The 15,637-nt window shown below is 39.6% G+C and overlaps 2 protein-coding genes across 4 annotated transcripts in view; one reads left to right on the top strand and one right to left on the bottom strand.

The window, feature by feature from the left end:
• TRMT13 (tRNA methyltransferase 13 homolog) overlaps positions 1-2,756 on the top strand; it is a 9,815-nt gene extending 7,059 nt beyond the window's left edge. Inside the window, exons 10-12 of the mRNA XM_006015091.3 lie at positions 113-187; positions 1,251-1,680; positions 1,961-2,756. Coding sequence (XP_006015153.1) covers positions 113-187; positions 1,251-1,680; positions 1,961-2,156 — 701 coding nt within the window. The 3' untranslated portion in view covers positions 2,157-2,756. The remainder of the gene's footprint in view (positions 1-112; positions 188-1,250; positions 1,681-1,960) is intronic.
• On the bottom strand, positions 2,376-11,981 carry LRRC39 (leucine rich repeat containing 39). 3 transcript variants are annotated; one of them, XM_006014990.3, is made up of 9 exons: positions 11,837-11,981; positions 9,938-10,154; positions 8,832-8,937; positions 7,651-7,807; positions 7,401-7,537; positions 4,737-4,882; positions 4,114-4,266; positions 3,593-3,729; positions 2,376-2,505 (listed from the first exon to the last, which is right to left on the bottom strand). In XM_006014990.3, exons 2-9 carry the CDS (start codon positions 10,060-10,062, stop codon positions 2,453-2,455), a joined length of 1,014 nt encoding a protein of 337 aa, XP_006015052.1. In that variant the 5' UTR covers positions 10,063-10,154; positions 11,837-11,981; the 3' UTR covers positions 2,376-2,452. The 3 variants fall into 3 exon arrangements, with proteins under 3 accessions (XP_006015052.1, XP_006015051.1, XP_006015053.1); XM_006014989.3 differs by lacking the exon at positions 11,837-11,981 and adding an exon at positions 11,772-11,808; XM_006014991.3 differs by lacking the exon at positions 11,837-11,981 and adding an exon at positions 11,676-11,744.
• Positions 11,982-15,637: the final 3,656 nt, after the last annotated feature.

The following is a 15,637-nucleotide window of genomic DNA, read 5'->3' as shown; positions in this document are numbered from 1 at the left end:
ATATATATATATATATGGAAAGGAATACTATTGCTTGAATTTTGTATGCTGGAAAGGCATTATTTGGCAGGATGTTCCCTAGCTCTAATAATCCAAGTTCTGTTTTTTTCAGACAAGATACCCATTCTTGTGAAAGAAAAACTACCTGTAGTAGGAATTGGGAAGCATTTGTGTGGTGTTGCAACAGGTATTAACTGTACAAATATATTCATATAATTGCAGAATGCTGATTGTAAACCTCTTGGATAGTAAAACTGTTCTAATGATTCTTTTGCCCTGTTCTTTCTAATCCTTCCATTGCTGCTGCGTGCACCAGTAATACTTTAAGCCTTTGTTGATTTGAATAAAGTCCTAACTCAGTGATGACAGGCACAAGTGAGGACCAGTAGCCAAAGAGGCAATCCAGATGGAAACAGAACATTGTTAATTGCTATGCAGAATAAAGATTTCTGTAATTGTTGTTTAAACAGAGAAGATATGTTTTTCTTAGAATTAGGCAGAAGGGAAGGTACTTTCTTCCTGATTTTGGACTTGGTTTTGTTAAAAATGTTCTGTAGATTTTCAACTTGATGAAGACATTTACAATCAAGTATATGCTGTAATATTACAATATGAATGTATCAGTTATTACAATTGCAGCATATAAGGGTATTATATTTTTTAATGGGAACAGGGTGATGGTAGAGTTGGAAATGCATCTCATTGTGGGTCCAGAGGCTTGACCCTTGCTCTGGACTTGCATTGAAGGCTACTCCCAGCTGACCCATCTGTAAATGGGTACCTGCTCATTCAGCCTGAGGAGTCAAAAGTAACTGGACCTGATGATATGCATATATACTGATGGAACACTGTCAACCATATCATCTTTGTAATAGTTTCCTACAAACATAAATACTAAAAATGTGTGTTAGTCCTTTTACAGAAGAAAGTGCTACAATAAATACATGTGTAGTTGAAATATTCATAATATGACTTATGTGAAACAAGTATTCAAGAATTTTTGTCACTAGCAGGTCAGGTAGTCTTATCTTTTTGTAAGGTCATTATTTGTTAAAACCAGAAGTTTGAAATAAATACCTTTTAATGTAGGCTGATAATCCTTAGTATGTCACCAACCTGCATCTTGTTGCTTTTTGGGATGCATAACATCCCCCCTTAATTTGGGTAAAGTTCCTACCCAAACTTTACATTGTACATTAATGCTGCATTATTCACCTACAGCCATTTTTAAATGCAACTTCTGTTCACAGATCTTGCTCTGAGATGTCTGATTGAAAGTTTTGCAACCCAGGATGATGGAATAAATGAAGAACCTTCAGCTAAACGCCTCAAGAGTGATAACACCCAAGCTGGTTCCAACAATTTTACTGACAAGGAAAGAAGTGGAGAGAATGTTTCAGAGAGCTACAACACTGTGGCTGGAATTGTTATTGCGCTATGTTGCCACCACAAGTGTGACTGGAAGCATTACGTAGGCAGGGAATTCTTTAAAAAAGTTGGACTTGGACAAGTGGAATTTAATTTTTTTCAGAGAATGTCTAGCTGGGCAACCTGTGGCATGCAAGAAACCATATCTGAAGCCTGTTCAAGTGATGTAGAATGTGGAGCCCAAAGCAGTGACGCAGATGAACATGACCAAGCATATAACAGGCCTGAGTGCAATTCTGATAGCGTACAAGGGTAGGTGAGCCCTTTCAACATTGACTTTTCCACAAATTACTCATATGTAGCAAGTATATGAAGTACCTCTCAGTTATCAGTATGGCCCATTTTACAGAAACCTCCAGATGTTGTACTTATTTCAAAATAAAAAACAGACAATTTTAATTAAGTTGCAGTATCTTTAGCCTAAAGGTCACACTTGCCTGGGTTGAAATGCACCGGTACCAATTTGTGCAGTCTTTGATTATAAACTTAATACAAATATTCTTCTAATAAATGTTTTTCTTTTTGAAACTAGGCTGCTTACTGTTGAAGAACGGAAACAGATGGGTCATCTTTGTAAACTGTTGATTGACCATGGACGGATTGAATATTTACAACAGAGAGGGTACAAGGCTGTGTTACAATACTATACAGATTCCACTGTGTCTTTGGAGAATGTACTCTTGACAGCTGTACCAAATCAGTGTTCAATACTCCAGTCAACTGCATAATAGGAGATGCATGTGCAATGGAGAGAATACCGAGCTCTACAAAATGTTTCTGGATTTATCAAAACATTATTCACAGATGCAACTCTCATTGAAAACATTGTGTAGCCTTTTCTGCACTTACAAAAGCATTTTATGATCTCAGATGAAATCAGAAAATGCCAGCTGACTCTTAGTGGTATGAAAATTACAAGACCTCCATCCTTGTCTTTGGAATTTTCTGTTGCTTTCTCCATTCAGAAGAAGCAGAACTTATATTTTTCTTCAACAAGCAACCAGCTTAGCTTAGAGAAGCAGTTTTACATTTTTTCTTCATTGTTTATGGTATCAGAGGTGCTGTCTTCCAGGTTTTCTGAGAAATAATAGGTTAAAATGTAAGAAACAAACATGCTGAATCTCCATTTAGAACTTCATGAAAATTCTCTCTGGTCTGTTTGTTTTAATGTACCAATGTTTTTATTTCATGACTTCTAGCTGTTTAGGGGATTGACTAGAGAAAAAAAAGACTGTCTGGCAATCAAATGCCACCTCAGGATGGTTTTTGTTAATTGTATTTCCACATGTGAAACCTTGTAAGGGACATTAAATAAAAGCTGGAATTGACATGATTGAATTTAGTAAGTTCACTTACAAAAAAAGGTTAAGTTAAGTTCTCTTTCATTTAATGGATATAGCAAAGGTAGATTGACTCATGGTTCTGTTTATATGCTTCAATCCTGGCCTGCAGTTGCAACCACTGAACAGGAAAAGGTAGTTAAATCCCTAAGTCCTCTCTGAGTGCCTGTACATGAGTGCAGAGACTGCTCCAATGTACTCTAATTCCAGTGAGTCAGAGCATGGTAATTATTGCATTCCAGCAGCCTCCTGCACCTTGTATATCAACTTCTCCGTGCTTAAAAATGGTGGTGAGGGCACTTGAACTAAAGCTGGTTTGACAAATTTTAGTTCAAGTGCCCCCACCACCATTTTTAAGTGCAGGGATGCTAATACATGCTATGTTATGGCACTAATTAGAACAGCTCTTGTAGCCACTCTAATTTAAAGCACTCCCCCCCACCTCTGGAGCATGTGTACAAGTGTCCTCAGTTAACAGAGAAGTCCCATGGGACCAAAAGCATTAAGAGGTAGGATGAAATAACAATTTAGGGATGGGAATGGGAGAAGGACTGGTGTTTTGAGATGCATCTTATTTATCAAGGGTTGATGCTTTTTACCTACTGTCAGGGGGAAAAAATGGAACTGCAGCTTTTTTTTTTTTTTTTTTTAACTCTTCACTTTTTCCAAACTCATGATGAGTATATGAAGACCAAAGAATAGAATCTCCCCACACAAGCCAAGTGTGGGGAGACTCCAATTTAATTCCAACTGACTCTTCATTCCCATGTTTTCTAATATTGTGTTAAACTGTACTCTAATTAGGGATAGTACAAAGGACATACCTGCTCTCCTGAGTGACTCCTGAATGTATATATGCATGAACTCAATACCAAATAGCTCCCGTTCCTCCTCTTCAGTATTCTCACATGGGGGAAGTGTTACCTGCAGTTCCAGTGGGTTGTCTCTGAAGTTGACAAATCTGGGAATTCATCAGAAAACATTACACTTAGAACCAACTACACTTGGAAACTAAAAGTAGCCTCCATGAAGCAATATTTTAAGGAAAAGACAATGTAAATTAATTGTAGTTTCCTAAAGATAGTCTTACAAAGTCTTACAATTAGGATTACTGTTAACAAGAAAGCACTTTGTGTGTTTTAACATATTGAATGAAAGAGTAGTTTTGCATTAACAAGTATATAACATTTTTAGTGATGTATATGCTTAACTTGAGTTTGTTCAGTTTAATGTAGAAGTGGACTGACTGGATTCAGCATGCAGTCCAGCATGGGCCATATCTTTGACACCCCTACACTCGAATATCTTCCCGGGGTGGGGTGTCTTTTTTTCTTTTTTTTTTCACCTCAAATCTGTCATGTGCTGCATGCAAGCAGGAATATTCTGGAGTTTGTTGCTGCTGAGGACAAGAGTGCTTAAGTTTTTCATGTTACTGATGGTTTCTGGTAAACAGGTTATTTCATTTCGTTGGAGCCATAAAGTATGCAGGTTTTCCATTCTGCAGGAATAGAGAACAGGTAATCAATCTAGTATTAGGAAATAATTTAATTTGATTAACCACTATTATGAAGGAATTGATTCATTTTATGTGTCATATAATTTCTCACACACAATACAGCAATGTTCAATTAAATTGCTGGTTGAGATTTTAGATAGCAAAACAATTTAACTTGATTACATGTATGTAATGATTTGTCAATGACTAAATTCAACTGTAATACTATACAATTGTACTTCTCACACCAAGCAGTAGTTTATAATGAAATATTGTGCTTTGAGATGTTCCTACTATGTTAACAGGATAAGCAGAATATTCCATTTTAGAAAAAAAGTACACAGCAATGTTGCTTGGTTTCAGTTTGTTGTAAACTTTGTTGCCTGGTAATATTCTGTAACAACTGAATAACTAGATTTTCAGTGCAATTAAATTAAAACTAAGATGGGCTAGGCAGGGAGTAGAGGGGTTACCTGTCAATAGTGTCAGGAAGTTGCTGAAGTTTGTTGCTGCCCATGTCTAACCATTCTAGACTAGGCATGTTCAAGAGAGCTGAAGGAATGGTAGTAAACTGGTTCATACACAAATCTATATGGTAAAGTTTCTTTAGATTACTGAGCTAAAAAGAAGGGAAGACTTCTATTAATATTCTGTAATGTACCTTTGCACATACTGTAAAGCAAGAGATTTCATTGAGGTCCCTGCTACATGTTACATATGTTATGCAATCAACTAGTTAATTGCACAATAAATTTAGACCAGCCACATATGGAAAGTAATTATCATACAATAAAAATGACTATCCAGCTATAAGAAGGGCCAGACAGTTACAAAATTAGTACTTGAAAATGTGTAACAACTCTACAGCTGGTTTCTCTATCTAGTTTCAATTTGAACTTGTAGTAGGGCCCTAGGACTGCAAATTAGCCATCTTGGCCAACAAACAACAATTTAAAGAATTGTTAAAATGTTCCTGGAATGCATAACAGAAAAGAGTGTCACAGCTAACGTAGCCTGGAAAAAAAGTCAGAATCTGATCTATATCAATGGACTGTTTAAACCCCTCTGTCAGAGGCTACCTGGACCTAAAGCAATGTTTCCCAAAGACTTTACACCCTGGGCACATGCTTTTCTGGATTACAGTTAGCACCACACTTGGCTCTTACATCCAGAAAGGTGAATATGATTTGTTTTCACAACATATAATACATTCCATTCCCTTGCCAGAGGAAATTACATGAGTGCTGAGAGGTACAGTTAAAAAAAAATTACAGCAAATACATTTTTCTTTAAGCAAAAGATTAGTCTCTGGACCAGTGGTCTTGAACCTTAGCTACAAGATCCACCCCCCACCCCATAACTTCTCTGAATTTTGCACCCCAGTTGAAAATCACTGAGATAGATCTAAATTCAGAAGAAATATGGAGGGGGTCTTGAGGCTAAAAGGTCAAAAATCACTGATCTAACTGCTGCCACTTAAGGGTGACAGAGGCAGGACCCTCACCCTGTTCTCTCCCTGGTCTGTACTTCACGGGGGCAAGGGCAGCCCCTGCTGCTGAGGCTGCTCCTTCAGGGTCTCATTGGGGAGGAGTGAAGAGAACAAACTGGCCTCTAAAGTGCCACTCTGTCTGTGGCCACCTATCCACTCACAACATTGTGTGCCGTTGGGATCATGGTGGGTGGGGATGCAGCACAGGAGCTACCTGGAGGTAGGAAGGGTAGGGAAGGCAGTAGTCCCCAAAGGAGAAGCTGCTGGAGTAGCTAGGGCAGGTGTAGGATGCTTGACGGGAGGAGAGCATTTATCTCACACTGTGATCTCACAACGCACCCTTTCAGAATCACTGCCCTAGATGCCCTACATTTCTGACATTAACATTCCCTGCACCTGACACAATGCAGTACCATGCAAAGATAATTTAAGTGACTGCTTGCCATACTACTGGCTTTTGTAGATCTCATTCTTAGTGTCCGTCTGTCTGTGCCTTACATGTGGAGCTGAGAAGCAGTGTAAATTAGTCTGAGCAGACCTCCACATTAGTGCAGATATACTGCTTCCAGATCCTGAGTTAGGTCATTTAAGCCATTCTCTGTATCTCTACCAGCAATACAGTATGTAATGCAGACATACCCTAGATGCCTAGCACTTGGATTCCACTATAGTGGGCACATATCTAGCAGTTAAAGGCTGCAGCACTCACTCTCATGGGACCTCAGGCCCTTTTACAGTACTTCATTGCTTCAGTGCAAATAAGAAACTGGCCAAGAATCCTAGAACCCTTTTTGTCATGGTATACCTTCCCTTGACTTCATAAACCTCTGTGATCTGTGCTACATCATTTTAGAATGGTTAATATTTGATATTTTATGTTAACAATGCCTGGTTGTTACTGGGTTTTACAGGTTTATTAAATGGATACAGTTCTGCAATGCAATAAACATCTCTAACCCCAGTCAGGACTATGATGTTTGATATTTTACTTGAGGTCAATGGCTCAGATTAAGGCTGGGTAAATAGAGATCAAGTTTTTATTCTCTCTACTGTTTTTAAGGTCCTCTGTCAATGGAGTTAGTCCAGCTCCTTTTGAGCAGCTGTCTGCATCACAGGCCACTTTCAAAAGTAGCCCCTGCCAGGAGACCAATAATTGAATGATGGAAGCACTATGGCTTCACCCTTAAATGCGACTCCCCTGAGGTCATGATTAAGACAATGAGCCAAATAGCCATCTCCTGTCAATCAGTGTTTTCTCATTAAAGGCCATGAAACTAAGCTGACATCCATAAGCAGAGGATCTGACCCTATAAGGCAATTGATCTGGACAGAATTAGACTCCATTATTTCAAACATCTGTATACATACTTACCTTTCTGATATAAATAACCCAACTGACTTCAGTCTGAATATTCATGTAAATAAAGATAACACAAAGGCTTGAGTATTTGTGGAATCAAGCTCTTAAAAAAATACTACATAAACCACACACTGGTTTGACACTTCATGCAAGAGTTTCCATACAGATGAAAATGTACCATATCATTTTAAAGACGTAGAAAAAGGAAAAGTTCGTTTTTTTCCATTAAAATAATATTTTTAGGCAGTGAAAACATTCACTATATAAATAAAATTGATTTTCTCAAACCTGAAGAGGAAGGTCACAGATATCTCTGTTCACAGCTAGGTCCAATCTTTCCAGGCTGACACAGTTACTTAACTCGTTAGGAACAGACTTAATTTTATTGTAGCTGAGAAGCAGCTCTTGGAGGTTAGTCAGCTGGCCTGCACAGGGCACAAATCAAAGAGAATATACCTGAATACTTATCACATTTGGCCAAATCCAATCCTACTGTGTTGACTCCAGTTAAGGAAGTGGCTTTTTAAGTACAACTCACCAATCTCTTTTGGTAGCTTTTCAATTGAATTTCGGGACAGGTCCAGCACAATGAGACTTTGAAACTTTCCAATGAATTCAGGGATCTTCATCAAACTAATTCTATGGAGTTGCCATTCCTGGAGATGGCTTAATTTCAATAAGCAAGAAGGTAGTGTCTAAACAGATGGGGGGGGGGAAAAGAAGGAAATTCCACCTAAGTATGCAGAATGAGTAAGGGGAGGAAACACTTTTATTGTGTTTAGCCTATGCAGCCTATACCACAAGCAAAAAAACCCAAAAAACAACCAACCAACCAATGTTGTTTTTAGACCCCTGTCAGACGTGCAGGTAAAGGTGTGATGGGATCTGATATGCAATCCATGCAATAACGCTTCCTACTATGCCATACACGCATGGCAGGAGTCATGATTGTGGGATCATGCATCAGATACCATTAGGCCTTATTGCTGGTGCAGAGGGAGCTGGGATCACACACCATGTGCTCTCAGGGCTGGGAGACCCTTCAGCTGACAGGGCTCCTAGCCACAAGTTCAACTAATGGCATGATAGGAACGAGCCACAAAGTCATTACATATTTTTTGTGGAATAACGTTTTGGCTTATTCCTCATTTTATCACACCATTAGCTGATTGAAGTAACGGTCACAATTTAACATTTGATTAACTGGTTAACCATGTCTTAAATGTAATGTGTGGCAGAGTCTTTGTATCAAGGACTTTGATACCTGCAGTGCTGTGCTCAGTAACAAGACCCAGGAACCAAAACAAAAGTTTGAAATGAGTTCCATGCAGTAGAACTAGTAGTTCTGCTGCCTGAGAGCTGCAAGGCACCTTGGTGTCTCTGTAGTTCTGGTACATTACAGAAATTAATACTTTTTTAATTCAATCCACAAGATATACTTTAACCAAATGCTCCTGCCCAGCTGGAAAGACATTTTTTAGTTAAAAAATTAGTACTCAGTACTCCATTATTAAAGTATGTTTTTAATAAAATGAGCTTGACTATTTTCACAGTGGTAATTCTACTCTTCCTGCTTTGTCCTGTGCATTTTGTACAGTACAGAGCACACTGTTGACACTTAATGGAGGGAAAAGAATAGAATTGGCTAGGATTAAATGTAAAATAATTTAGTTGTCTAATTATCTGCCCGCTCAAAACAAACAGTAGGATAAATATTACCTTCCATTCCTCCTCTTCTATCTTTAAAATAGCTCTTCCATCTTCAGAAATTACTTTTTTTTTAAGCTTGGCTAAAGTCACTCTCTCTTCCCAGACAACTACCAATCTACAAGACATAAAATACTTTTCATCATGCAGCTCTAAATTTGAGCAGTATTTACTATTACTTTTTATTGCCTGGAATAGCAAAGAGAGAAGTTTTTGTCTAGTAGCCTCCACGGAAGTCAGACAAATACTTTTTTTAATTGGATGCTAGTAAACACTCTGTGTGTTTAAGGTTGGATATGTAGCAATTGTTGGCTTAGATAATTTACAGGACTTCTATTTTCAGTAATTTAATACCATTTTGCAGTTCGGTATGACTGCACTTCAAATCTGCACAGCCTTATTTTATGGAGAGCATAACTTCTTCCATCCACTTTTGTAACGTTTCATCCTGGACAGCATAAAAAAACCCACCACAATGGGTGAAAGTCCTAAAGACAATTAATTTTAAGGGTTATGTCTAAATAGAAAACAATTGTATGGGGACGAGGACAACAACTTCCTTAATCTTTTCAACTCCACAGTCTTAAAGTCCTACAAAATAAGCTGTACATCCACAAACAGAAATCTGATCAGTTCTGTGTTTGTGGTCTTTATCACAAAGGTCAAGAAGAGTCAAATCTTTTATAGTGAAAATATATATGAAGTCAGCTTGAAACCATCTAAAGCTTATGCAAGTCAACAAACTAATCTCCAATAATAAAAGATCAAAATCATTCTGAGCATTAAATGGGGAATATTTCAAAGAAAGAGCACTTGCCAATAAGGATTGATGTACTGTACAAACAAACTAGAAAGTTCTTACAGTATTACAAGCATATTAAGACAGTAGGAGCTTTTATAGTTTGATATATATGCCAAAATTACCATTGCAGCTGTACTAATTTTTTTACTTATGATTGAAGATAATGCTACGAAGAACTGATCAGATTCCCTTGAACGAGAATTCTTCTGGAGTGAAGATCATGGAACCAGATACTCCCAAAAGGACAAGTCATAATCTCCCATGTTTGAACAAACAGTTTACTGTCTCATTTACTGCAGACTTATGATGAACATACCTTCCTACAGCCCTCTGTCTGAATTCCTTTTCCTTCTGGAGTTCTTCATTTATTTTCTGAATTCTCACTTCCCAAAGCGTCTTTACTGCAGTGAACGTACCAGTGCAAAGTGCAGTTTCAGTCATGGTTCTTACACATTCCAGTTCAGTTGTAGGTATCTGGTTTTGAGTGTCAGACTCATTGTCATCATTACAATCTCACATATGAGCCACATGTGCTGGAAGGAGATACGAATACAAAGTAAATACCCTGCCTATTTTGTTAACCACAACTAGTGTGAAGAGCTGATGGGATTCTCAGAAACTGAATGTTCTAATTCCCAGCATCTCTTCTTGTAATACAAAAACAAAGGGACAGTTAATTAAGTTGAAATGCAGTTAGCCTGTGGAAATCACTGCCACTAGAGAGCACTGAATCCAAGGCCTTAATAAGATTTGAGAATAGGACAAAATGATAAAAATGATGAGAATATCAACAGTAATATAAAAAGTATAAGGTATTTAAACCCCTACATTTAGGGGCATAAGTTTTAGGCATGCTGTTTGCCTAAGATTAGGAAAACACATCCTCTCTGAGTGACTTAATACATAATGCTATAATCTGGAAGAGTTCTCCTCAGCCATTACTGTATTGATTTAACTTTCTATTCTGAAGAAGGGCTGAAATCAAGCAACCCATATCTGATATTAACCCTCCTGAAGTCTAGAGGGCTAGATTGGGGTTGTTTCAAGCTCATGAAGATTTTCAATGGCATGGTAGAACTATGTACAGTAAATACAATTAAAAGCAGTTGATTTAAACATTGCATTTCAGTTTTTTATTATAAAAGCATAATATTGGATGAAGGAAGGGAAACAAGAGGAAGAAAGACATCACTGTCTCAAACATGTTCTTGTCTGAAAATCTGAAATGTGTTTCAACCAGGTAGAAAGGCTAGCCACCATTTACATTAGTAGAACTCTTTCACAACAGACAATCTTCTTCCCATGGTTGGTGTAGGGTCATATTTTTAAAACAGTCTCTCTCAGCATGATTTTTCTTTTAACTGGACCTTTAAACATGATAGAAACAAGCCAGCTGTAGCACTAGAATGACTATGTGGTAGTTGGATTTTTCTGTGTTCAAACTGATAAGCATTTCTATTATATCTTTCCTTTCTCTCATTGAGATTAAATTTCCACATCAATAGCCTTTACCAATAACCAGCTATTTGCTTCTTATCAGTGTCCAACTGTGCTGACTACACACATTAGTCAAGTGTTTCTACAAAAAGAACAGAAACAAAATTATCGTTAGACTTCAGGGCAAACAACCCATCGAAATAAATCAGCCTACTTATAGTTCTGAGCTACTATTTAAGGCTGTTTGCAGTTGGCGAAGACAACACTCTAGCAGTTTAGCATTCAGTTCCCATTTCTAATACTAAAAGCTTTTGGAGAAAACTGGCTTTTCTATATGCCTGTACAACACCTGACGCAATGGAACATCAGGCCCTGAATGGAGTTTCTACTACTGCTGCTGAAAATATTTGAACCATAAAATCAATAAATCTTTCTTTTTTGATGAAAATCTAGATCCTCAAATATACAACCATCCTGGGGTGGGGAGTCAAAACTCCCAGAGTTTTAGAATCATGAAATACCCGAGGCCCTGACTGCAAACCTTTGTTCTCAAGCAAATATAACTACATAACAATAGGACTATTGCAAAAGCTGAAACCAGAACCGTTTGTCCCTACCCTTTCTGGAAGATAATACAATACCCGAGTGATCATGAACATTAGAAATTCAAAAGCATATTCCCAATTTTAGTTGCCAAACAGCTGCAAACTTACTTCTGGATAACCAGATTTCCCATTAACCTTAAATGCTTCCTTAGGTCTGCAGGTTAAAAACTTACCTAAATCACTTGATGCAGTCACAGATTTTTCCATGACTCACTGATTTCCATGCAAGAGCAAGGGTAAGTTATAAATCTTGGCTATATTGGCTAAATGGCTAACACCATTTAACTCTCACACAGACTCCAGCAAATTGAAATGTAATGCCAGCCTAGTTCTAATTTTAACCTATGCTGAGAATAGCAAGTATCACATGGGACTAGTTTGCAAAGCCCTGGAGCATTTAGCATTTTGAATGTCTTTCTAGTTTTCAGAATGTGAGCATGACCCTATAAATTGTTTATGGAATAAACAATCATCCGAATTTAGGAACAAAAAGAACTATTTAATGTTTGGTAACAAATCTAAACACACTAAATCTGACAACTGTTTGCTCTGCACTTGCAATGTTTTGCTGAAAATAACAGTACAAACAAACCAACTTAACAGTAAAGTGCTTGACTAATGAAAAAAAACATGATAAAGTAATTTAGAGGTCACATACACTAGTATACCTCTCCTAATCAGGCAGTGCTGGATTAAAAAAACCCACTTTATTCACTACTTCTGCTGTAGAATAATGAAGAATCTTCGCACAGATAATATACATAAAGGGTCCATACAGTTCTCCATACAGAAAACTAAATTTTGGAGGGTTTCCTCTGAACTGCTCCATCGCTGTGAGCATGGATTAGAATGGGCTGGGAGTTTCATCCTCAGAAAGACAGCTGGCTTAAAAGTAGTGTAAATCACAGAAAACTTCTCGGGGGCAGATATATGCTCTCAAGGCAGTGGTTTAGACTTGAGTCACCCCTAGATAGGTTCAAGGCACCCCTAGTTGTCACTCTTTTTTGACTACAGAAAAATAATAGAGTAATTCTCCTGGTGTGTGAAACTCAGAAAGACCATAACAGGTCAGAAGGTTTTTAACACTGTGGCTTCCTATATGAAAATAATAGGTTTATCGTATCAATCAAATAACAGTGCTAATGTTGTGCAGCACCCCACAGTAACCTTAAGAGGAGCTCAAGGCACTCCAGAGTGCCATGGCACCCTGGTAGAGAAACACTGCCTTAAGGGGCCCAGTGCTTTAACTCATTCCCAGACAATCACTTGCTTTTCCAGGACTCTTGTTGTCTTCTATCTTTATTGACCGTTTGCTAAGCTGTGTTAGTCTGAACAGAGTCAGAAGGCAAGAGTGGCACCATAGACTAACTCATCAGAAAGGCCTACACTTACATAGGCAACAACCTATTTCATCAGATGCTATTAATGACATCCATTCACAGCAAGGGTGACTGGTGTCTCCTGAGACTGGGAGGGGCAGTTTGTTGGCAGTGGTGGCAGTGGGGTGGCAAATGGCAACCACCCGCAGAAGCCTGCAGTGGCAGCAGGGGAGTGGGATGGCAAGCAGTGACCGTCCACAGAAACCAGCGACAGCAGGGTGGCGAGCAGCAACCACCTGCAGAAGCCAGCCATGACCACCAACCTCAGGTGCCTATGATTCACAGTATCTGATGAAGTAGGCTGTCATCTACAAAAGCTCATGCCTTTCTGAAAAAGTTAGTATCTAAGGTACTACCCTGCTCTGCCTTCTGCTGTAGTATTTTGGATCTTACAGAGGGGAGGAAAAGCCAGGTTAAGAGCAAACAGATGTTATCTTATTTCACAATCCAAGGGGGAATAAAGGGTTCATAAATTTCATAGACATTAGGGCTGGAAGGGACCTCGAAAGATCATCAAGTCCAGCCCCCCGCCCAAAGGGCAGGAAGTCAGCTGGGGTCATAAGATCCCAGTAAGATAAGCATCCAATTTACTCTTGAAGGTGTTCAATGTAGGTGCTTGAACCACCTCCGATGGTAGGCTATTCCAGACCTTGGGGGCTCGGACAGTAAAGAAACTCTTCCTTGTGTCCAGCCTGGAACGGTCTTGCAGTAGTTTATAACCGTTTGACCTCGTCATCCTTTGGGACGCTCTGGTGAACAAACACTCCCCCAGATACCGGTGGTCACCCCGATAAACTTATAGGTGGCCATCAGATCACCCCTGAGCCTGTTCTAATTGTGGGGCCCAAACCTGGACGCGGTCCTCCAGCTGCAGCCTCACCAAGGCCAAGTACAAGGGGAGAATGATGTCCCAGGATTTGTTTGAGAAGCATCTATGGATGCAAGCCAACGTTCTGGTTGCTTTACTAGCTGCAGCATTGCATTGCAGGCTCATGTTCATCTCATGGTCAATGATGAACCCCAAGTCTCTTTCTTCCATAGTACTAGCCAGCGTAGCACTGCCAAGCCTATAAGGATGCTGCAGGTTTTTCCTCCCAAGGTGGAGAACCTTGCATTTTTCAGTGTTAAACACCATCAGGTTCTTGTCTGCCCATTTGCTGAGCCTGTCCAGGTCAGCCTGGATTACCCTCCTGTCTTCAGGTGTGGATGCTTTGCCCCAAAGTTTGGCGTCATCAGTGAACTTGGCCAGTCCGCTTCTGACTCCAATGTCCACATCATTAATGAAGGTGTTGAACAAAATAGGCCCAAGGACAGAGCCTTGGGGGACCACACTGGTCACAGGGCACCACGGCGATTGACTTCCATCAATTACCACCCTCTGGGTCTGACCATGGAGCCAGTTTCCCAGCCAGCAGATCGTGGTGGACCCAAGACCACAGTTGGCCAGTTTCACCAAGAGGTTATCATGGGATACCAGATCAAAGGCTTTTTTGAAGTCAAGATATATGACATCAATTTCTTCTCCCTTGTCCAGGTGATAGGTCACCTGGTCATAACAGGAAATGAGATTGTCAAGCAAGACCTACCTGCAACAAACCCGTGCTGGCTATCCCTCAGGTTGTGATGTCCTAGAGAGTGAACCCAATGACAAAGACTTAACACCTCCAAATAAAGACTTCTTCAGGATCAGGGGATAGAGGGGCATGCAGAAATGTGGTTTTCTTCCCTTTCAGGCTTCCATCCAGGTAGCTCTTCTCTCTGTAAGAGCTTTAGAGGAGATCACGGAGGACAATGCTGTTTGGACATTATCCAAATCCTGATACTGTCAATAGTGACTTGAAGAGAAAGAAGTAAATAGAGTTATAACAGCTTTAGCTTTTTTATTCCTGCTTTCCTCTCAAGAGAAGCAGCAGAACATGGTCCCCACACAGATCCTTCAAGATCTGAGCACAGCTTGGACTGGGTTCCTGTCACTGCCCCAGCACAGCTTATGTTTTGCATCAGTCATTTGATAAAATACATAAACAGTGTTGGGAGCAGGGACTGGAACCCAGGACTTCCTCTTCTAGGTGAGTGTCTCCTTCACTGTCCTACAGTCAGGCTTCCCTTTGCTCGTTACCTCTGGCCCCATGAATCTTGGAGTCCTTTCTATGTAGTGGCCCTATTTCAACAGTAGGCCTAGAGAGGTCCTATCCCAGCCTTCCCTATACCCTGGTTGTTAGGGCATTCTTATAGAAGTGAGATGTGCTTCTGAACCCTGTTGGGCTCAGGAGGGCACTTAACCTAGGAGACATACATTATCTCAGCACTATACTTGCTATATTATATAAATAAAAGGTGGGCACCGGCACCACCACTACCAGCTGTGTTTCAAAAGCACGGAAGTTATCTGTACCCAGAAGAATGAAGCAGACAAGTAAGACCAGGAAGCAGTTTTGGACTATGAATCCCAGCATCACATGGGATTGTAACTCAAAGTTGTAGATAGATGCCTAAGTGTAGGAAAGAGGTGGGATTTCAGTTATACTCTTCAACATTTTCTGTTAGCCGAGTCACAGCAAGCTGGTGTTGTGAATCCCATTCACTGTGTAGGGA

This window comes from Alligator sinensis, unplaced genomic scaffold (genome assembly GCF_000455745.1).
Source record: "Alligator sinensis unplaced genomic scaffold, ASM45574v1 scaffold647_2, whole genome shotgun sequence".
NCBI classification, from domain to species: Eukaryota; Metazoa; Chordata; order Crocodylia; family Alligatoridae; genus Alligator; species Alligator sinensis.
This window is presented reverse-complemented; position numbering and strand designations above follow the sequence as displayed.

What these genes read in the sequence shown, in the direction of transcription:
- LRRC39 (XM_006014990.3), bottom strand. Translation starts at nt 10,062, where the DNA reads ATGACTGAAACTGCACTTTGCACTGGTACGTTCACTGCAGTAAAGACG. An exon ending in AGACAGAGGGCTGTAGGAAG is followed by an intron (nt 8,938 to 9,937) that starts GTATGTTCATCA and finishes TATGTCTTGTAG; the next exon opens with ATTGGTAGTTGTCTGGGAAG. An exon ending in CTTCCTGACACTATTGACAG is followed by an intron (nt 4,267 to 4,736) that starts GTAACCCCTCTA and finishes CTATTCCTGCAG; the next exon opens with AATGGAAAACCTGCATACTT.